Raw genomic sequence first — 23,110 nt, 5'->3', positions numbered from 1 at the left:
AGCTGTGATTAGAAGCTTGGAACTTTCAGCCCTGCCCCGCATCCTCTGGGGAGGGGTGCGGGGCTGGGGATTGAGTTAATAATTATGTCTGTGTGATGAAGCGTCCATAAAAAACCCTTACTGAAGAGGTCCAGAGAGCTTCCAGGTTGGTGAACATGTCCAAGTCCCAAGAGAGCAATGCGCCCCAACTCCACAGAGGGAGAAGCTCCTGCACTTAGGACCCCTCCAGACCTCATCCTATGTACTCTTCATCTGTAAACCTAAGTGTTTCCCTGAGTTCTGGAGCTGTTATAGCAAATTATCAAACCTGAGGAAGCGGTTATGGGAACCCCTAATTTGTAGCCAGTTGGTCAGAAGTCCAGGTGACAACCTGGGACTTGCAACTGGCATCTGAAGTTGGGGCAATCTTGTGGGACTGAGCCCTTAACCTGTGGGGTCTGCACTAACTCCAGATAGTTAGTGTCAAAATTGAATTGTAGGACACCCAGTTGGTCTCTGGAGAGGTGGATAATTGGTTGGTGTGAAAAAAACCCCACACGTAATGGTGTCGGAAGTGTCGTGAGTAGAGTAGAAGAAACAAGAGTTGTTTTCTTCTAGGTTTCTCTGAGGGATTTTGTGTGTGTGTGTGAGGAAGATTAGCCCTGAGCTACCTACTGCCAGTCCTCCTCTTTTTGCTGAGGAAGACTGGCCCTGAGCTAACATCCATGCCCATCTTTCTCTACTTTATACATGGGACGCCTACCATGGCATGGCTTTTGCCAAGCGGTGCCATGTCTGCACCTGGGATCCGAACCGGCGAACCCTGGGCCGCCAAGAAGCAGAACGTGCGAACTTAACTGCTGCACCACTGGGCCGGCCGCTCTCTGAGAGTTTTTGCTACCTCTGCTACTGTGAAGCTCTCCACTGGGGCCTACTCTCAGGTGAAAGCTGTGAGAGAAAAGAGGAAAAAGTTTTGAGAAACTCACCCCATACAGATAGCTTCTTCAAGCTTTGACTCCTTTCCCTAATTTGCCTGCTTGTTTACTTTTCCGAGCTCTTAAGTAGTTATATTTTGTCCAGAATTTTCAGTTGTAATTAGTGGCAGAGAGAGGTTGCGGTGGGCTTACTCTGTGTTGTCTAGCACCAGACATCCTCCAAACGTTTTTGACCACAGCCTACAGTAAAAAAAAACATTTTACGTTGAGCCCAGTACAGACACACACACAAATATGAGCAACATTTCACAAAGAATACTTACCCTCACTATGTGTGATGGCCTCTGACCTGTTCTGTGGTATTCTGTTTTTTCAAAATGCTAGTAAAGATTCATTACTGAGAGTTAACCTGAGTTTGAAAAACACAACTCTAAACATTATGACTGAAATGGGAGAGTGAAGCCTGCTACTAGCTGAAATAAACTTAAGCACATTTCAACAAGTCCTGAATAATAAACACCGGAGCTGATAGTGCCATAAATTTGTGAGTCAAAAAAATGTTGATGAGAATGGCATTGTAACCTTGGATGGTAGAACTCAGGGTTCTCCACGTGAGAAACACTCCCGCTCTCCTCCCTTTCTGCAGCCCTGGACAAAGGTGAGTCGGTTTAGGGATCTTTGTGATTTTTATGGTCCCCAAATAGCCAACTCAGAGTGATATGATTCAATTGTAAGTCACCCCAAGCCTAATTTTATATTAGGCGCTTGATACCATGTATTACTTGCAAAATAAACAGCCTGAAGCGAACTCTGCAGTGAAAGGAAAACAAGGCGGTAATTATTGATGCCTGATTCCCACTGCCTTCTTTTCCTCCCTCTTGCCTGTCTGCTTCTTTCCTCCTTTCTCCTCCCCGTTCTTAATAAAATCAGATGGGTAATAAATATTTGAATGGATACTGGTCCTTGGTAAGTTAAAGGATGTGGATGCTTAAAGAAACAGCCAGGGCCCCAAACAAAAAGGAATGAGGTGGTTTCCTACAGTACTAATTTCAAGTACCTCCAAAACAACCACCTTAATTACTGATTACAGATAACCTTCAAAATATAATAAACTTGATGACTCATTATAAGTACTTCCAAAATATAATAAACTCAGAAATATCTTATAACTCTACACTTGAAACCCTACATTTACCTAAAATAGCACTTAATGCAAAAGCTGTCCAAAGCAGATGGTCCCGTTTTCCCTCTTCACCTGTTTCTGGTTTGCTAAAACATTGCTGTTTCAAAAATGAAAGACATCTCTTCCTGATTCCTTCAGCGTACAGTCTTACATTTGGGGGGTGTAGAGAAGAGATGGTGGTAGAACAAGGAGTGAGAGAAAAGGTAGAATGAATGAGAATGCAGAGCCATCAGCCCCACCTCCTCGCCCCCACCACACACAGGCTGAATCACTCCACCTGGAATTTTACCTCCACCCAGTCACCCTGAATTCCTCCAAGTCTAGGGAACCCATCTGTGTACTCACTGCCCACCCCACTCCAAAGATGACAAATGCAGCAATCTGTTGAAAAGTTGGCTTGTGATCTCAAGGTTAGAGAGTACTTAGGGAGAAACACAGGACTTCACTTGAGATGCTACCTCGAGACCCCTTTCTTCTCTGCTCACTCTTTTGAAAACATAGTGAAAAAGTTCCTCCTCACCCTAATTGAACCCCACACAAGGGAACCACACTTGAAATCAATTGGCAGAGCTGTGCCCCCAAAGTGGATCCACCCTTGCTCACAGAGGAAATTATTTGGTTTAGACATTTTTAAAAAACTCATCTTGCTTGGAGATGGGTAATAAAAGAGTCTAAAATTGATTGAAGGGGTTTCTGCTTTATAAATTCACCAATTTAAAGAGGGGAAAACATCTTGTTTTCTTTCTTTTTTTTTTTTTTTTGAGGAGATTAGCCCTGAGCTAACATCTGTGCCCATCTTCCTCTATTTTATATGTGGGACGCCTGCCACATCATGGCTTGATAAGCTGTGCATAGGTCCACGCCAGTCAGAAACAGTGAACCCCGGGCCGCCAAAGAGGAGCACGCAAACTTAACCACTATGCTACTGGCCAGCCCCTCCAAACTGTTTTGATCATGCACTCTTAGCAACAAAACAAAGTCTGAGCATACAGCCCAATATATGCATGTTTATTTATTCATGTAAAGTCTATACATATCCTCTATGTTGTTCTTTTATGTACATATAAAATATTCACAAAAGTGGCCATTTTTAAAAGAATGGGATTAAAACCTAATTAGACATCCTGATATATTTGTTCCACAAGCAAACGGGTCATCTTGTATACTCCCTGGAGTATGGCCATTCCACCTTATAGACTACTGCTAGACTCTAATGAGTGCAGCCTTTGGAGCTAGAGAGATCCAGGCTCAACAGCTCTGGCTTCAGTTCCTTGCACTGCCATTTACTAGTTGAGCTTCATTCATTCATTCATTCATTCATTCATTCAATTAAAATGTCAGGAATACAATGGAAAACAAGACACACCCTCAAGAAGCTCATGGTAAGGAGACCTTGGGCCACCCAGTAGTCTCAGGTTCCTCATGGGTAAATGGGGATATCTTACAGGATGGTAGTGAGGATTAAATAAAATAATAAATGAAAAGCATATAATAAATATTTAAAAGTGGTGCCTACTAATTCATTGTAGGGCTATTTGTGATCTCAAAAGACTGGAAAGAACCAAATTGTCTATCAATAAGGGACTGGTTGAATAAAAAATGGTACATCTGCAGAAGGGAGTAATATACAGCTGTAAAGAGGAGAGAAGAATATACATATATATTGCTATGGCATAATATCCAGGATATATTGTTAAACAAAGCAAGCAAGATGCAGGGATGGGGGAGGGCTGAATAGGTGAGGCATGGGGGATTTTTTTAGGGCGATGAAATTATTCTCTATGATACTATAATGTGTGACACTGTGCATTTTCCAAAACTCATAGAACTTTACATTAGAAAGAGTGAAACTTAATGTATTAAACTTTTAAAAATCACTTAGGAGGTCGGGGGATCCCAGATAGAATGCAGACTGAGATGAAAAGAATCTAACTGTATGAAACAACCCTTCTGAAGGGGGTGAGGGGAAAAGGTGCTGACCTAAGTAATTTGGAAACAAGTGGAACTGTAAGACTAAAGGCAAAAGACCTGCACGTAAGTAGTGCACTCCAGTTGATAAAGTTGTTTCCCACAGGTGTGTGGGTTAACAATTTTGAAACGACTACACATGTATACTGGAAATGATGGTTAAGTAAATGGAAGGCAGATAGTGGGAGCCAGGTTTTTCATTTTTGGAATGGAAAGTTACAAATAAGCAAGGGGGGTGGTGACTAGAATGATCCAGGTGCCAGGTGGTAATGCATTAGAGTTGTAAGACATCTGTATGCACGTGTTTAGCTTCCAGATTGAGATAAGAATGTATATGTACGCATACATGTGTTACTATATACATACATACAATATACGCATACATACGTAGATATTCATAAATATGTGGACATAGAGGGTTAGTATTCACACATATATTTACTTGCTCTGTCATCTGAGAGAGCCTAGAAGCAACAACATCCCAGTGGCAATCAGCACACCTAGTACGCAGATGTTGGTTTCTAATACCATTTTCTAATAGAAGGAACCAGGGCTCCTTGTAGAAAAGGCTGATTCTAGGCCTAGAGCATCTTGTGCCAGAAGGTAAGGAAGTGCTCAATAAAACACAAGGATGGGAGTATGTAAAAGGACATTGTAGCCAAAGTAGGAATAATTTGAGTAACAAAGTGGTTTTGGATTATAACCCAAAGTATAAAATAAGTACCCATGAGTCCATACTGATATAAATGATTCAATAAATAAATGGGGGAGAAGAGACAAATATCCTGTGCAGAAGAATTTCAAATAACTTATGTAGATTTCCTACCCTTAAGCAAGTGGAGCATAACTCCCCGTTCCTTAAGTGTGAGCCGTGCCTAGTGACTTCCTTCCAAAGAGTACAGTATGGAAAAGGAGAGAAAGAGTAACTGTACACTCCCTCAGCCAGGTGATCAAGATTAACATCAACAGTGATAATTCATGTTGCTAGCATGTACCCTTAATATGACAGGATGAGAATGGCATTTTACCTCTGTGGTCTTCCTCCCCCAAAATCTATAGCCCTAGTCTAATCATGAGAAAAACATCAGACATATCCCAATTGAGGGACATTCTACAAAATACCTGCCTAGTACTCCTCAAAACTTTCAAGGTCATCAAAAAACAAGGAAAGTCTGAGAAACTGTCACAGCCAGGAATATCCTAAGGAGACATGCCAACTACATGTCAGGATGGCCTCCAGGTGCCCTTGCTATTCCTGGGACAGGATAGAATGCTAAGGTGGGGTGCAGGCACCAACAGACAGGCATTCAAAGCTTAGGGAAGTGTCTGCTTGAGTGTGCAGATGTGGCTCCCCCCAATTTTCCTGACCCTCTGTGACATCACAGGCTGAAATTCTTGATCTAACAGTGCCACCCGGATAAAATGCTCCAGGTTGGAGTTGCAACCATGGTTAAGAAATTAGGTTGTGGGGCCGGCCCCGTGGCCAAGTGGTTAAGTTCGCGTGCTCTGCTTTGGCGGCCCAGGGTTTTGCTGGTTCGGATCCTGGGCGCAGACATGGCACCGCTTGTCAGGCCACGTTGAGGCGGCGTCCCACATGCCACAACTAGAAGGACCCACAACTGAAAAAATATACAACTATGTGCTGGGGGCATTTGGGGATTAAAAAAAGCAGAAAAAAAAAGAAGATTGGCAATAGTTGTTAGCTCAGGTGCCAATCTTTAAAACAAGAAAGAAAGAAATTAGGTTGTAAACAGCCTCGATTGGCATCCTACTCCACCATTTGTTACTTTGGAAGGATTACTAACCCTCTCTACACCTCTTTTCTCATCATCCCTAATGTAGGAATTATAATCATAACCACTATCATCATATTGTTTGTGAGGAGCAAATAAGATAAAGTATGTAGGCTGCTTGGCACTTAGCTCTTAATGAACATTAGCCATTTACTATTGCACTTCATATGATTCATTTAGTATATATATTTTCTCCTGACAGAATTTAAGAAAATTGTTAACCAGATATTGGAAAACCAAAAAGACAAAGGGGGCATTGAGTTATCACAGAGGTACTCACTACACGGAGCAGCTACCACACTGTACTGGCAAATCCAAAGGAAAGAGTTTGAGGTTTTTGTGGGGGTTTTGTTTTTTGTTTTTTTTGGTGAGGAAGTTTGGCCTTGAGCTAATATCTGTTGCCAATATTCCTCTTTTTGCTTGAGCAAGATTGTGGCTGAGCTCACCTCTGTGCTAATCTTCCTCTGCTTTATGTGGGAGGCCACCAGAACGTGGCTTGATGAGCGGTGCTAGGTCCACGCTTGGGATCAGGGTCTGTGAACCCCTGGCCAACCAAACAGAGTGTGTAAACTTAATCACTATGCCCATGGGTGGGCCCCATGTTTTGTTTTCAATTAACAGCTTTATTGAGGATAATTTACATATCATAAAATTCATCCACCGGAAGTGTATGTATGCTTCAATGACTTTTTAGTAAATGTATACAATTGTGCAGTCATCACCACATTCAGTTTTAGAATGTTTCTATCACCTCCCTAAATTCTCTCAAACCTATTTGCATTCAAACCCAGCTCCCACACCTAGCCCTAGGTAATTGTGCTTTCTGTCTCGATAGATTTGCCTAGTATATTATTTTTTTTATTGAGTTCATAATAGTTTACATCGATGTGAGATTTCAGTTGTACATTATTTCTTGCCTGTCACCACATAAGTGCTCCCCTTCACCCCGTGTGCCCACCCCCCACCCCCCTTCTCCTGGTAACCACTGAACGGTTTTTTTTGTCCATGTGTAAGTTTATATTCCACATATGAGTGAAATCATCTGCTGTTTGTCTTTCTCAGTCTTTGCCTAGTATATTTAAAAAAAATTGTTAATAAAAGGAGGTCATGCAAAACAGATGCTATTTAGGAGGCCTAACAGATTTAAAAATTATCACAAGTTTAGGGGCCGGCCGTGGCCAGTGGTTAAGTTTGCGTGCTCCACTTTGGTGGCCCAGGGTTTCGCCGGTTGGGATCCTGAGCCCGGACAGGGCACCGCTGGTTAAGCCATGCTGAGGCAGTGGCATCCCACATGCCACAACTAAAATGACCCACAACTAAAATATGCAACTATGTACTGGGGGGATTTGGGAAGAAAAAGCAAAAAAAAAAAAAAGATTGGCAACAGTTCTTAGCTCAGGTGCCAGTCTTTAAAAAAAAAAGTATCACAAGTTTAAAGTTGTTCAAAAGTTGGTCATAGTTTTAAATACCATGGAAATCATCATAAAGCAAAGTTTTTTCAAAAAGAGAAAGGTGAGAAGAGGTTCCAGGTTGGAGCGGCTGGGACTGGCCTGGTGTTTTTAGAGAAGGCGAGAAGGGTGTGACCGAAGAGTTAGAGAGGCTCGGGCGACCACGCCCCACCTGTGACCAGATCCCCCTACACCTGCGACCCCGCCGCAGCCAGCCTCTCGCGCAGGCGCAGTGACTCGGCGTTCCGGCCTGGAGCGAGCCGGGCGCAGAGCCCCAGCGAGCGTTCGCATCGATCGCGAGCGCTTAGCGATTGCTTCTGTCTGTTGTTTAGGTATGGCGCCCGCGAGGAAGCGGAGAGGCGGCGGGAACCTGGGTCGTGGTCTCGCTCTGTGTTGACCGCGACCCTTGGCGAGTGGGCTATGGGGGAGCCCGGCTCCTTGGTTAGGGGAGACCGCGCGGGTGGCCGGAGGTGGTGTTTGCGGCGGGTGGGGATGAACGCTGAGTGGCTGCTGTTGGAGGACGGAGACGAGGTGAGGGGGAGGGGTCCCCCCGAGGCGAGGGAAGGGGGTTGGGGCCGGAGGGGCCAGCGCGTCGGCGGGAGGGGTGAATGGAGAGCGGAGAGGGAGCGGGAAAGAGGGGACAGAGGAGAGCGTGGGTCTTGCGGGGAGAGAAGGGAGGAAGGGTCCTGGTGCGAGCGGTTGGGGGGGTCTGAGGGGGGAGGCGTTTGGGGGGAAGCAAGGGCCGTGCGGGAGAAAAGATGGCCCCCTTGAGAGAGGCCTGGGCCTGCGGGGCGAGCGCGCCCGGGGCCGGGTTGCAGGAAGGAGCCTGGTAGAGGGGCAGAGCGAGAGGTGGGCGTCGAGGATGTGAGGAGCAGCCGGGGTTTCGAGGGGCAGGAGGCGGCTGGGTGGGAGGGGAGCGGGACAGCCCTGCTTGGGCCGCCCCGAGCCTGCGGTGTCCTCTGCGGACGGCGGAGCTGCCCCAACTTCCCGCGGGAGTCACGGCCGGCCCAGGGGCCGAGGGGCGGGGGAGCCGGAAGGACTGCCGAGAGCGTCAACTTTCTCGAGTTTATTTTGAAAACGATTGTGAGTTTTGGGTCACGTCCCAAACACTCGAACTTTAATGTAAAAACATCTCATCTTTTGCAACTCTCGAGGAAGATTGGTGCTTTGGGGTGGGCCACATTTGTTCTGTGAGTCTCGGTACTGGCTCCCGCCGAGTGGCACCCCCTGTGATGGATCCGGGGTAGGAATTCAGAAATATGAGTTCTCCTCTCCGGAGGCTGCTTATATTGTTTTCTAATGCGGTCGTAAGTGCAAAATACGTAAAAAAAAATTTTTTTTAAGAGGAAAGCTGAAGCATGTTTCCAGTTGGGGGCCGCTAGGACTGGGGTGGTGGTTCTAGAGAGGGTGATGGAAGAGGAGGCACAGAATTAAGAGTGCAGTCAGCTTGAGAAGGAGAGCTGGGTTAGGGACAGGCTTGTGGTGACTGAGAACCATTTGGGTTTTGGCAATAATTTGTATGAAAGATAAAAAAGTTTTTTGATCATTATGTGTTTAGTTAGGTTTGTTCTATAAACTATACAGTCTCAATTCAGTCTCCCAGGTATGTATGGAGTACTGAGATTGTTTGGCGTACTGTAAGAGAGCCAAATAATAATGGCTTCTGCCCTCGAAGAGTTTGTCGCTTGAATGGGGAAAGAGGATTTTATACAGTGAAGCAATCTGAGAACATCCACGTAGGCCGAATGATCAAGTGCCAAGATGTGGATTACTTAGTGCTGTCCTAGAGCAGTGGTTCCTCAAGTCAGAGGAGAGTTTCAGGTCCAGCATTAAATGTTGCTAGGTGAGGGGGTTATCAAGGGTTCCTTGTGTGCTGTGATTTGAAGAACACTAGGAAAACACTTCTGCCCCCAAATCTCTCTTTTATCCAGGTATCATTGCTCAAAAGTCCACAGTGGGTGTTCATTCTTTTAGTGAAATAGCATTATGTCTAAACAAAAAGGTACATAGCTTAATTAAAAAATACTTTATTGCTAAAAAATGCTAACCATCATCTGAGCTGTCAGGGAGTTGTCATCTTTTTGCTGGCGGAGGGTCTTGCTTCGATATTGATGAGGGATCAGGGTGGTGGTTGCTGAAGGTTGGAATGGCTGTGGCGATTTCTTTTTCACTTTTAACAACTTTTTATTTTGAAATGATTTCAGACTTACAGAATGATTGCATGAAAAATACAAAGACCTACCAATGCTCTTTCTTTAGATTCCCCAGATGTGAGATTTTACCGTATTTGCTTTATCCTCTTTCTCTCTATATATTAAATTATATATGTAAATTTATTTTTTCCTTAACTATTTGAGAGTAAAACGCAGATATGATGCTCTTTTATGCCTGAATACTTGATTGGGTGTTTCCTAAAAGAAGGACATTCTCATATATAACAGTAGCACAATTATTAGGTCTGAAAAATAGCATTGATATAATCATACTATCTAACCTAGAGACCTTATTCAGATATCAATTGTATCAGTACTGTCCTTTATAAGAAAGAGGAAGAAAATTAGTTTTCTGGTTCAGGGTCATTTAGCTGACAAGTCTCTTTAACTTTTAAAATTATTTTATTGAGGTCATAATGCTTTATAACATTGTATAATTTCAGGTGTATGTTATTGTGTATCAGTTTCTGTATACACTATGTTGTGCTCACTACCAAGAGTCTAACTTTTATCCATCACCATACATTTGAGAAGTTTCTTAAAATAAGACAACAGTGGGGGCTGGCCCCGTGGCCAAGTGGTTAAGTTTGTCCGCTCTGCTGCAGGCGGCCCAGTGTTTCGTTGGTTCGAATCCTGGGTGCGGACGTGGCACTGCTCATCAAACCACGCTGAGGCAGCATCCCACATGCCACAACTAGAGGGACCCACAATGAAGAATATACAACTATGTACTGGGGGGCTTTGGGGGGAAAAGGAAGAAAATAAAATCTTTAAAAAAAGAAAATAAGACAACAGTGAAGTTTCCCACATTCATTGACTCTTTCACGAATGATTTCTCTGTAGCATGTGATGATGCCGTTTCACTCACAGAATTTCTTTTATTTATTTATTTTTATTTTTTTAAAGATTAGCACCTAGATGGCAGTTTCTTCCAATATAAGGCTGTTTCGTCTACACTGAAAATCTGTTGCTTACTGTAGCCACCCACTTCATTATCTTAGCTATATTGTCCGGATAACTTGCTGTAGCTTCTCCATCAGCACTTGCTGCATTACCTTGCACTTTTATGTTATGGACACGGTTTCTTTCCTTAAACCTCACGAACCAACCTCTGCCAACTTCAGACTCTTCTTCTGCAGCTTCCTCACCTCTCTTCAGCCTTGAGAGAATTGAAGAGACTTAGCGCCTTACTCTGGATTAGGCTTTAGTTTAAGGGAATGTTGTGGCTGGTTTGATTTTCTATCCAGACTACTAAAACTTTCTGTGTATCAGCAGTAAGGCTGTTTGCCTTCTTACATTTGTGTGTTCACTACAGTAGCACTTTCTATTTCCTTGAACAACTTTTCCTTTGCATTCACAGCTTGGCACAAGAGGCCAAGCTTTCGGCCTGTCCTGGCTTTTGATATGTCTTCCTCACTACACTTAATCATTTCTGGCTCTTGATTTATAATGAGAGACATGGGATTCTTCCATTCACTGGAGCACTTAGAGGCCATTGTGGGGTTATTAATTGGTCTCATTTCAATATTGTTGTGTCTCGGGGAATAGGGAGGCCTAAGGAGAGGGAGAGAGACAGGGAACGGCTGTTTGGGGGAGCAGTCAGAAGACACACATTTGTTTATTTATTTATTTTTTAAGATTTTATTTTTCCTTTTTCTCCCCAAAGCCCCCTGGTACATAGTTGTGTATTTTTAGTTGTGGGTCCTTCTAGTTGTGGCACGTGGGATGCCACCTCAGCATGGCTTGATAAGCGAGCGGTACCATGTCCGTGCCCAGGATCTGAATTGGCAAAACCCTGGGCCACCGAAGCGGAGCACATGAACTTAACCACTCAGCCACGGGGCTGGCCCAGAACACACACATTTATTGATCAAGTTTGCCATCTTATATGGGTGCAGTTCGTGGTGCCCTCCAAACAATTACATTAGTAACATCAAAAATCACTGATTGTAGATCATCATAACAAATATAATGAGAAAGTTTGAAATATTGTGAGTTACCAAAATGTGAGACAGTGACATGAAGAGAGCAAATGCTGTTGGAAAAATGGCGCCAGTAGGCTTGCTCAACGCAGAGTTGCCACAGACCTTCAGTTTGTAAAAAACATGGTTATCTGTGAAGCACAATAAGACAAGGTATGCATGTACTTTATTTTGTATAGGTTGACATACAACCCTGTCAGCTACGTAGAGATCAAATGTTAACTCTTTCAGATTCAGTTGTTGTGGATTAATTTACTACTTTTGAATAGGTTAGTAATGCAAGGAATCTTGGTGGGGGTGGGGGACAGAAAGAATTAAAGCACCTTCAGCAAGGGCAAGAGGACTATAAAGTGTTCCTTGACGTCTTTTAAACTAGTGGATAATTTTGTGTGGTGGCGTGTCTCAGGGGAGAGACCGTATAAGCTAGAGTGAATGGTGAAGACATAGTAGAAAGACTGGCTTGCCTTGGAGCCCTGTGTGGAAGAGAGGCCTGCCAGGCCTGGCTGCCTGTGAAGGTGGGTCTTAGGAGTAGTTGGATTGTATGATGAGAGGCCTGAATCAAAGCCGGGAGATGAAGTCTTAGTTACTGTACTGGTCCTCAAACTGTGGTTCACAAGCTGGTAAGCACACAATTTTAGGAGGTGTGCTGATACCATTTAATTATAACAGCAGAGAAAGGTCAGTTTCTTGCCTTCCCAGTTGCCCTCACAGTCTCAAATAAAATTTCACAGATAAAGTAATAAAAGAAGGTTCATCTCATTTCACTGAAGGGAGTACTGTAGTAAATTGTCTGCTTGAATGTATGTCTTTAAACTACTTAAACCAAACCAAAGAGTTTGCTGGAAAAACAAGTTAAAGATTTATTTCAGATGAGCTAGTTTCCTGGCCCTGTAAGTATCTAGGTTTGGGAAAAGCCATAGTATCTTCATTTTTCCCTTTTTCTTCTCTTGTGTTTGGTTTTCATGAAACTTTCTGCCCTAAGAGGGTTGGAAAAGGGAAAGGATGATTCTAGAACATTTGCCGGTCATCTGGGAAACAGTAGAAGTCGTGGCCAGGAGGAAGGGGATAGCACTATTGAAGGTGTGTAAGGACAAGATGATCTTGTAGACCCATAATATCAGTAAGCTCAAAGGCTTACACAACTGTTGTGAATAGAAACAGCCCAACATACGAGTTGGCAGTTTATTGGCACTCAGTTCCCATGGGAAATTTAGTTTTATGTTAAGAATGATGCTGGAATATCCCGATAAGCTCATTGTAGACTCTTTAACCATGGTGTACGATGGTAAATTCTAGGACCAAACAGTGAAGGAAAGGATGAAAAAGAGTCCTTCCTTCCTTTCCTGGGTTTAGAGTCTGTAGGAGGCAATTTCAGAAAATGGCACTCATCTCCTTTTTCTGTAGTTCTTTCCCTAGGCTACTCAACAATGGCAATCTAGCTGTCTCCCCTCAAGTATTACAATGGAATATGAAATACTTCCTTTATTAGAAATAAAGCCACCTAAATGGAAATTCTTACTGAATATGGATGACATTTAAATCCTTAAATATTCCATTTTTAAAGGATATATGTATTAATTCAGAGGAACTTCTATAATTAATGGAATTTCTGGCAAACTGTCAAAGAACCGAAAAACTTCAGACTCAGGGTTTTGGTGGATGTGGTCACCACAACATTTTAAAGGGGAACAGTCAGATTGTAAGAGGTCCTTGCTTTTACATAGTTTTCAGTGGTAATAACCGAGTTTCCAACTTCTGACCTAAATAAATACCCATCCTAGAATCTGGGAGGACTCATAAGCAAAATTTCTTTTTTCTTCTATTTATTCACAAATATTTACTGAGCACCGGGTACTGCTGGGTACAGAAATACAGTGTTACACAAGACAGATAAGGGCCCTGCTGATGAAATTCTAGTAAGTGTTCTCATAAGGGGGAGACAGAAATAAATAGGTAAAGCCAACAGGATAATTTTGGATTGTGGTAAATCCATGCTAATAACATGAAGGAATACAATGGCAGCGGGCTCAGGAGGGAGCAGGCAGCAGCTTTGTACCAGGTAATCAGAGTACGCCTCTGAGGAGCTGAAACTTGAAGGATGAGAAGGAGCCCATGCAAATGTCTGAGAGAACAGCGTTCTAAGCAGAGGGAAAAGGTGAAATGACTGTGACAGTGAATATTTCTGGTAGTGGTGAGTGCTTCTGACCATGGTATGAGATAAGACTAAGAGGTGAAGGGGGTTAGGACGTTCAGGGCCTTATAGGCTGTGGGAGGAAGTTTGGATCATTGGAGAATTTTAAAGAAAGAAGGGAAATGATCTGATTTAAAGTTTTTACATCACCACTCCAGCTGCTATGTGAAGAATAAAATTTAGGGGGGCTAGCGCACGAGTGAAAACAGTGTAACTGGAAGAAGCCAGGTTGCTTGGACTAAGGCAGTGGTCATGGAGATAGAAATGAACAGATTTAGGACATGCTGAATTACAGCCAGTAGAATTTACTGATTTGAATGTGAGATGAGGGACAGAAGAATCGAAGAGGGCTCCTGGGTTTTGGGCTAAGCAGGTGGTTGGATGGTAGTGTCGGTTACTGAGATGAGAGTTTGTGGGAGGCATCGATCAGGCGAAGGAGAGTCGTGGTGGTCTTTCAGGGACTGAGGAGGACAGGCATGATTCTGAAAGATTTTCAAAAGGAGCAAAGAAGGCAGCTTTTGCAAAACCACATATCATTTGGCCTGATGTTCCCAGGTAAGGGTTGTGGTATGGGTCATCAAAGAGGTGGCTCATGCACCAAGAGAATAAGCAGGGACTTCTAAGATCTGGACCTCAGAAGAATTTCATTTCTGGCCTTGACAGGGTTATTATGAATTAGACTGGTCCATCAGGAAAGGATGATAGATATGAATTGAGGCTTCTTTGGAACCTTTTGCAGTGGCTCTCATACAGTCCTTGTGGATCTGATGGAAAATATGGACTCAATGCACAGACTTGGGTTGAATCACAACTGGTTGAAGGTGTACCCAGATTGTGTGGTAGAATGTTTACTAGGCTTTCCTGAGAGCTTTGCCTTTGGCTATGTCCTGTTTCAGTCTTTTATCTGTGTCTTGAATGAAGGTACAGAGGGCATCACATCAATTTGGTGGGTGATTCAAAGGCTAGAAGGGATATTGACTATGTCTGATGGCAGATTAAGAATTCAGAGAGGTTTGACAAGCTTGTGTGATAGGTTGAACTAACAAGATGAAATTTAATAGGAATCAATGTAAGTTCCTGCACTCAAATCTGGATTTACCAACTAGTCAAGTATAGGACAGAAGAGACATGACTTCGCATAGCAATTCTTTGGGGAGGGTTAGACCAAGAAATTTAATCATTCCTAAGCCTGAGTATACATTGGCAGTGTGACAGATCTGCTCTGAAAGCTAATGCAATTTATATGCTCCAGTGATAATATCTAGAACTGGGAAAGTGATACTTGGATTTCGCTGTGTAACAGAAATTAAGTTTATTTTTGTTAATATGGCATCCAGGAATAAAAATAAGCCAGGAGTCTCTTCACAGACCCATTAAAGTGTCAAAGAGTCAAACCTATGCCATGAGAGTTAGGTTGAGGTAACTGGCAACATAGGGCCAAGAGAACAGAATAGCCAGTAGACACTTCATAGCTGTCATGTGGGAGGGGGCTTGGAGATTTTCTCATGGTGCCCAGGGCGGAGCCAGGGCCAGTGGATGGAATTTATAGGGAGAAAGGTGTCAAGTCGGAGCCATTAAAAAATTGGAGGGACTGTCTTGTATAGAGGCTGTAGTTCTTAGCAGTGTTTAAGACTAGTTGGTGGGGTGTGTAGAAAGAATTCCTCCATCTCATGACTTTTCAGAGTCCTACCAACCCTGATATTCTGTGATTAACTCCATTCAGCTGTCTCTTGTCACAGCTTCTTGCCTTTTTTACGTGATGGCTCCCATGGCAGCTGGAGGAGATAGCAGATGAACTGTTTGGGTTTCACAGGAATCCAGTTTCGTAAGTCAAGACGTGTATACTGCTAGCTGACAAGATTGTAAAGGACCTCCCTTTTCAGCACAATAGCTGATTGTGTCTCTTATATTGTTGTCTTCCTAGGTGACTGTAGGGCGAGGATTTGGTGTCACATACCAGCTGGTATCAAAAATCTGCCCTCTGATGATTTCCCGAAACCACTGTGTTTTGAAGCAGAATGCCGAGGGCCAGTGGACAATTATGGACAACAAGGTACAGGAATCCGTAGAAGCCTAATGACTTTTATTGAATTTTTGTTTATTTTTAAATTAGTTTTTTTTTGCATAGGCAATACATGGTACAAAATTAAAAGATTCAAAAGATATCTTCTCCCCTAGCCACCCAGTTGTCTTCCACAGAGACAACCACTTCTGTCTGTTGCCAGAGATTTGATTATGCCAAAATAATTTCTAATGACTGAAGTTAGTTACTTTGAGGGAACGCCTGAATTGGAGCAGTAGGTTCTGCGCCAGAAACTGGACTAAGTTACTGGGGGAATTGGCCCTTTGTAAGTTGAAAGTCCAGAAACCTTGGGAACCTGAAGAAGATTCTGGAGTACATCTGTGGTTCAGGGCATGGGGAGGAGGCAGGAGCTCAGCTGACTGTACTTAGCGCCTTCCCTTCCCCACTCCTTTCAATCAGAGCAAACCACCTCCCCCCTTTTGTACCTATTTTACTATTGGTGTTCTTAGGAAGATCTTCTTTGAATAAAGGGTTTTTCTGCTTTAAAAAATTTGAAAACACTGGTCTAGTGTGAATACTAAGGGAGGTAAAATGGTGTATAAGGCCCAGCAATTAGGAAGTATGTAAAGTAGGGATGTGTAAGCACCCAGGAATACAGTGAACATATAGGCTATGAGGTGAGAGAAATTCTAATGTAGACAGTTAAGGATTAGAAAGTATAAAATGTCTTCAGACACCGTTTTACACTGCTCTGGTTGGAAGGATTTTAAAGAGGTCTGTTAGAAGGAAGAATATTAAAATGGTTCTGAGACCAATTCCAGCGTGTATGTGAGTGGTTTTCCCCCACACCACCAAGCAATGCTAGTGTCCTGCAGTTCAGCTCAATACTAACACTATCTACTGGAGATAGCAGCAGGTTCTGCAGGCTCAATCCCACAAGACCGCCCTCCACTTCAGATGCCGATTGCCAGTTGCAAGGCCAGATTAACACCTGTGCTTTTGAGCAACTGGCTGTAGATTAGAGGTTCCAAAGACACCTTCCTTGGACTTCATATGCCAGCCACAAGTCCGGGTTGTTACCTGTTCTTCTCACAAACTGGCTATAAATCAGAGGTTCCCATGACCTCTTCCCCCTTGGCTTCAGTTAATTAGCTAGAGCAACTCACAAAACTCTGGGAAACATTTACTTATGTTTAGCAGTTTATTATAAAAAGATATGATAAAGGGATACAGATGAACATCCAAATGAAGGAGATGCGTAGGGCAAGGTATGTGGGAAGGGACACGAAACTTTCATGCCCTGTCTGTGTGCACCACTCTCCCAGCACCTCCATGTATTCATCAACCCAGAAACTCTCTGAGCCTGTCCTTACCGGTTTTTGTGGAGGCTTCATTGCATAGCTGTGATTCAATAAGTCATTGGTCATTGATCATTGATAATCAGTTCAACCTCCAGCTCCTCTCCCCTCCCAGGAGGTTGACGAGTGGGACTGAAAGTTCCAGTTCTCTAATCACAGGGTGGGTCCCTTGGAAACCTGCCCCATCTATAGGTGATCTAGGGGCATTCCAAAAGTCACGTCATTAATGTAACAAAAGACTTTTCCTCTCTCACCACTTAGGAAAATCCAAGGGTTTTAGAAGCTCTGTCCTAGAAGTGGGGATGAAGACCAATTATATATTTATCATTCATAATGTTGCAGGTATCCTACAGGCCTACCCAGCAGCCTCATTCTGCATGCATATAACTGCTAGATTTAAGCTGTTGGAGAAAGTTCCTTCCTGCACGAGGATTAACTTGGGGTGGCACTGTGTTAAAGGAGAGGCTGTAAATGCTAAGTAAATTGATTCAGCACTCCTGGCAAGGCCTTATGAGTAGAAATGAAATTGGCACTGAGAAGGAGGCCTTAGAGATGATCTAGTTTAACCTTCTGGGGTCAGATGAATCTGAGGTCCAGAGAGAGAAACTGACTTGCCCAAGGCCAGTTTACATAACTGACTGGTTGAGTGGGTGAATGAGCCAGGGCTCAAACATAAATGGGTCTGTCTACTATGCCCTGTTGTCAAATACCAGTAAAGGACACAAGCAATTTGCCATACTGGCTGCATGATTTTTAAAAAAATTAGTTATATGTATTTAAGACATTGCTTCAAGGTTTTAAAGCCCCTGCAATAACTTATATCAGAACACCTTAGGGAAAGATGTTTTCCTCATCAGAGCTGGCTATCTGAGAAATGGGGTTACGATATTATAGAGGGGAGTTCTCTGCTTCTTCTTTCCTTGATTATGTGCAGTATGGATGTGCTTCATTTATGGGGCAGCAGATTTTGAGAGGTTGGGAACCCACCAGCTGACTGATTTTAGTATTCCTTGAACATCAGCCTCAAGGACACAGAGGGAGGCAGCCTGTGCCAGCAACAGATCATGGCTGTGCTCTCAGGCCACTCTCCACTGTTTGCTTTGTACCCTTTGTTCTAGGGCTGTTGTTACCATGACACTCCTCTTTGAGGTCTCAGACCGATAATATAGAGGAAAATTAGGCTCCTGATTCTTCGAAGTCTTTTCTGTACACTCTATGTAAGCCACTTAGCTTTGATTCAGTTTGTGAGGCAACTCTGATTTTTGAGAGAAGCTGTGACTGGGGTGTTTTGATGTAGCAAGTATTTTTACAGTTAAACCACCCCCCCCCCCCGCCCCCGTTTTTTTCATTAACAGGTGCTCTTTTTCTTTCTGGTTTCTTTCTGGCATGATGCCTTGGCAGCCGCTTTCTACTGATGAAGGATTTGAATTTCAGGTGCAGGATATTATTGTTATGGTCATATTTGAAGCGATTTGCCAAGTCTCTTTCAAGAGGTAGATATTTCTAATAATTTGAAACTCAGAAGTACATTCTCTCTTCATGAAATGGTCTCTCTTATATGCTGGAATAGCCAGAACGTGAAAGCTTAAGTCCAGATACAAAAATTGCAACAAATGCAGTTTTGGCTTAAAATTGGCTTAAAAAAATAACCTTGGAGGACTGCTAACTCTGCACACAAAATATGAGGATGGTTGTAGCTGTGTAGATTTCAGTTCACTAAGAAGCTCTTCAGATGACTCATCCTATGTGTTGGTATCCAGCTCTTTCAGAAAATTGGTTATTTCAAAGTCACAATCTGAAATGCCTGTCTCCAGTTTGCTTGTCTCCAGTCCTAAAGGCTCAGGTGTATCGTCTGAACCTTTCTCATTCTTCTCCTCTTAACTGTGTTGCTGTTCACCTGATACCTGCTGATTCCTACCTTTATCCTTCCATAGGCTCTGGCATTTAAAGTCTCTGGCAAGTTATACTCTGTGTAAACAGACCTTGCTGCTTGGGACAGTTTAGCTTCTGGTTTTTCAGCAGCTGAAGCAGTGGTTCTCAACTCTGTTTCCAGTTTTTGCCCTGATGCAGGGTATCTTAAGAAAATACTGATGGTGTCACATTAAAATTAAGAACTTTCGTTTGTCAAGAGACATCATGATATTAAAAGAGTGAAAGGCAAGCTCAGGGTAGAAGATATTTGCTACACACAACTGTTGAAGGACTTATACTTGGATATATACAGAACACCAAATCAATAAGAAAGATAACCCAGTTTTAAAAATAGGTGAGAGCCAGATACTTCACGAAAGACTGTATCCAAATGTTCAATATCCGTGAAAAGTTGTTCAGTTTCACTGATGATCAGAGAAATGCAAATTAAAACCACAGTGGAATACCACTACACACCCACCAGAGTGGCTAAAATTAAATAATGATGATGCCAGGTGTTAGCAAGGATATGGAGCGAGTTAGTCTTTTGGTAGAAGTAAATTGTAAATTTGGTACAGCTATTTTCGAAAATTATTTGGCAATATTTATTAAAGTTGCACGTATATATACCTCATGACAATATTTTTACTCCCGGGGAGACAACCCAAATGTCCATCAATAGTGGAATGGGTAAATAAACTGGAATATTCTTATGGTGAAACACTATACTGTAATGAATTTGAGTGAACTATTACAATCATATTTTGCTTAATGCAAGGGATATGTTCTGAGAAATGCCTTGTTAGGCAATTTCATTGTTGTGCGAACAAGAGTGGTCTTACACAGACCTAGATGGTACAGCCTATTGTACACCCAGGCTATATGGTACTAATCTGACGGGACCACCGTCCGTCATTGACCGAAACATTGTTATGCAGCACACGACTGTATATCCAACAACATGGATAAATCTCAGAAACATAATATTGAGTGAAAGAAGACAGACACAAAAGAATACACATTATATGTGCCATTTATATAGTGTTCAAAACCAGGCAAAACTAATGCGTGATGTTGAGCCAGGCTAGTAGTCACTGTATGGAGCAGGAAGGGGCTTAGTGGCTAAAAGGAGGCACAAGGGGACGTCCGGGTTGCTGATAATGTGGGTTTTTGTTGTTTTTTTTTTTTAACCTTGTGGTAGTTGCATTGAGATGTTCACTTTGTGATTATTCATCTGATTGTGCATTTTGATTTGTGCACTTTTATTTTTGTAATGTTTTAGTAAAGAATTTAAAAAAATATTAGCTTGTACACATCTATTAGAATTTCTAAAATAAAACAATACAAAGTGCAGTGAGCACGTAGGGTAACTGGAACTCTTAAACATGGCAAGTGAGAATACAAAATGGTATTGCCACTTTGAAGAATAGTTTGGGAGTTTCTTACTGTTAAGCAGTTAAACCCAATGATCCTATTTCTAGGTATTTACCATAAATTAATGAAAACACATGTTGTCACAGAAACTTGTCTGTGAATGGTTTATACTATAAATATAGTATATTTATTCATAGTCACCCAAAACTGGAAAAAACAACTAGAGAATGGATAAACAAACTGGTACACCCTTACCCTGGAATACTACTTGGCAATAAAAACATCAGACTGCTGTTAATGCAGCACCGTGGATGAATCTCAGAGTCATTATCCTAAGTTAAAGAAGCCAGACTCAAAAAGGTATATACTGTATGATTCCATTTATACGACATTCTGGAAAAGGCAAACCTATGTAGGGCAGAGAACAGATGAATAGTCGCCTGGGAATGGGGAGGGTTGACTGTAAAGGGGCACTGTGTGTTGACACAGTTACTTACTGTATGTCTTTGTATATAAACCTGACTTTACAAATCCTGATGCCTAGTCCCGATCTCAAACCAATTAACTCAGTCTGAGGTGAGACTTAGCCACAGCTGTTTTAAACATTTACGTAAATCACCTGGAAAACTCCAAGAAAACATTGCCTCTTGGCTTTGAGTTTCCACTGTCCTCAACAACTGATTAAAAACGCTGGACAGATTGAGCATCAGGGGAAGTAATTAGTGTTTAAGAGGGTGTGGGTTATCCCACCTTTTCCCCAGTGATGGCTGAGAGACATCGGGCAGGCTTCTCTTTGGTTATCACTTTGCTGTTGACATGGTTCAAACTGGTGATTATGAAAACCAACATCAGGAAAGGCTTGAACAGAGTTTGATTTATTTAAACCACTGTATTTGAGATCATATCCTGGGCAGTGCCCAATTGTTCTTATATAGCCATGGTGTTTTCATCCTATTCTACAATCACCTTGTGAACAGACCTGACTCAGGGCTGTGGTCCAAATTATACCACTAGGTGTCACCAAGGGTGATGAATGGGTAAACATAGAGGGATCCAAGGATAAAATGTGATGGGAAAATTTTTTTTTAAAATTTTTATTGAGTTGATAGGTTACAATCTTGTGAAATTTCAGTTGTACATTATTGTTTGTCAGTCGTGTTGTAGGTGCAGCCCTTCACCCTTTGTGCCCACCCCCCACCCCATTTTCCCCTGGTATCCACTAATCTGTTCTCTTTGTCCACATGTTTAAATTCCTCATATGAGTGGAGTCATACAGAGATTGTTCTTCTCTAACTGGCTTATTTCACTTAACATAATTCCCTCAAGGTCCATCCATGTTATTGCAAATGGAATGATTTTGTTCTGTTTTACAGCTGAGTAGTGTTCCATTGTATATATATACCACATCTTTATCCATCCATCTGTTGATGGGCACTTAGGTTGCTTCCATGTCTTGGCTATTGTAAATAATGCTGCAGTAAACATTGGGGTGCATAGGACTTTTGGAATCGCTGACTTCAGGCTCTTTGGATAGATACCCAGTAGTGGGATAGCTGGGTCATATGGTAGTTCTATTTTTAATTTTTTGAGGAATCTCCGTACTGTTTTCCATAGTGGCTCCACCAGTTTGCATTCCCACCAGCAGTGTATGAGGGTTCCTTTTTCTCCACAACCTCTCCAGCATTTGTTACTATTAGTTTTAGATATTTTTGTCATTCTAATGGGTGTAAGGTGCTATCTTAGTGTAGTTTTGATTTGCATTTCCCTGATGATCAGCGATGAGGAGCATCTTTTCATATGCCTATTGGCCATCTGTATATCTTCTTTGGAGAAATGTCTGTTCGTGTCTCCAGCCCATTTTTTGATCGGGTTGTTTGATATTTTGTTGTTGAGTTGTGTGAGTTCTTTATATATTATGGATATTAAGCCTTTGTCAGATATATGACTTGCAAATATTTTTTCCCAGTTAGTGGGTTGTTTTTTTGTTTCAATCCTGTTTTCATTTGCCTTGAAGAAGCTCTTTAGTCTGATGAAGTCCCTGTGATGGGAAAATTTTGAGAGCTTATTTTCCAGACCTGAAAGGGCTCTTGGGGCCGGCCTGGTGGCGCAGCGGTTAAGTGCGCACATTCCACTTTGGCAGCCGGGGTTCCCTGCTTCGGATCCTGGGTGTGGACATGGCACCACTTGGCAAGCCATGCTGTGGTAGGCATCCCACATATAAAGTAGAGGAAGATGGGCATGGGTGTTAGCTCAGGGCCAGTCTTCCTCAGCAAAAAGAGGAGGATTGGCAGCAGTTAGCTCAGGGCTGATCTTCCTCAAAAAAATAAATAAATAAAATTTAAAAAATAAATAAAAAATAAAAGCGCTCTGAAGGAGGCAGGTTAATGCAGACCACCTAGTGGAGGGCTGCAATATGTCTTGAAAGTTTCCTCCATCTTTTTAGGGATTCCTTTTTCTCTCTAGCCTTGGGCTACTTCCGTAACCTGTATTTATTTAACCTTATGTTTGCCTTTGAGATTTTTCTTAAATGTCTATACCTTGGCATTAGGTGGCCTCCTGTGTCATAGTACTTTTGACACCTTTACCTACATATAATCCAAAATTGACTATTCTGCTAAAAAATTGTTCTCAAATAGATTCTTCTTGCCTCCATCCCCCTTTTTTGTTATTTCCCCACTTTTTCTTTCAGAAGTTAGCAGAACTGATCACTCCCCTTAGTTTCCCAGGCTGAATATGAATAGAAAGTTTGGGA

General features: G+C 42.5%; 1 protein-coding gene across 6 annotated transcripts in view; it reads left to right on the top strand.

Annotated features, from left to right (window-relative positions):
- Positions 1-7,515: 7,515 nt before the first annotated feature.
- The window catches only part of RNF8 (ring finger protein 8), a 36,635-nt gene continuing 21,040 nt past the window's right edge, over positions 7,516-23,110 (top strand). The window contains exons 1-2 of one of the 6 annotated variants that reach the window (XM_044776592.2): positions 7,516-7,638; positions 15,617-15,745. In XM_044776592.2, the coding sequence (XP_044632527.1) occupies positions 15,677-15,745 (69 nt within the window). In that variant the 5' untranslated portion in view covers positions 7,516-7,638; positions 15,617-15,676. Of the gene's footprint in view, positions 7,838-15,431; positions 15,518-15,616; positions 15,746-23,110 lie in introns of those variants that run through there. The other 5 variants (XM_044776590.2, XM_044776591.2, XM_070514995.1 and 2 more) reach the window with 5 other exon arrangements.

This window comes from Equus asinus, chromosome 8 (assembly GCF_041296235.1).
Source record: "Equus asinus isolate D_3611 breed Donkey chromosome 8, EquAss-T2T_v2, whole genome shotgun sequence".
Classification (NCBI taxonomy): domain Eukaryota; kingdom Metazoa; phylum Chordata; class Mammalia; order Perissodactyla; family Equidae; genus Equus; species Equus asinus.
This window is presented reverse-complemented; position numbering and strand designations above follow the sequence as displayed.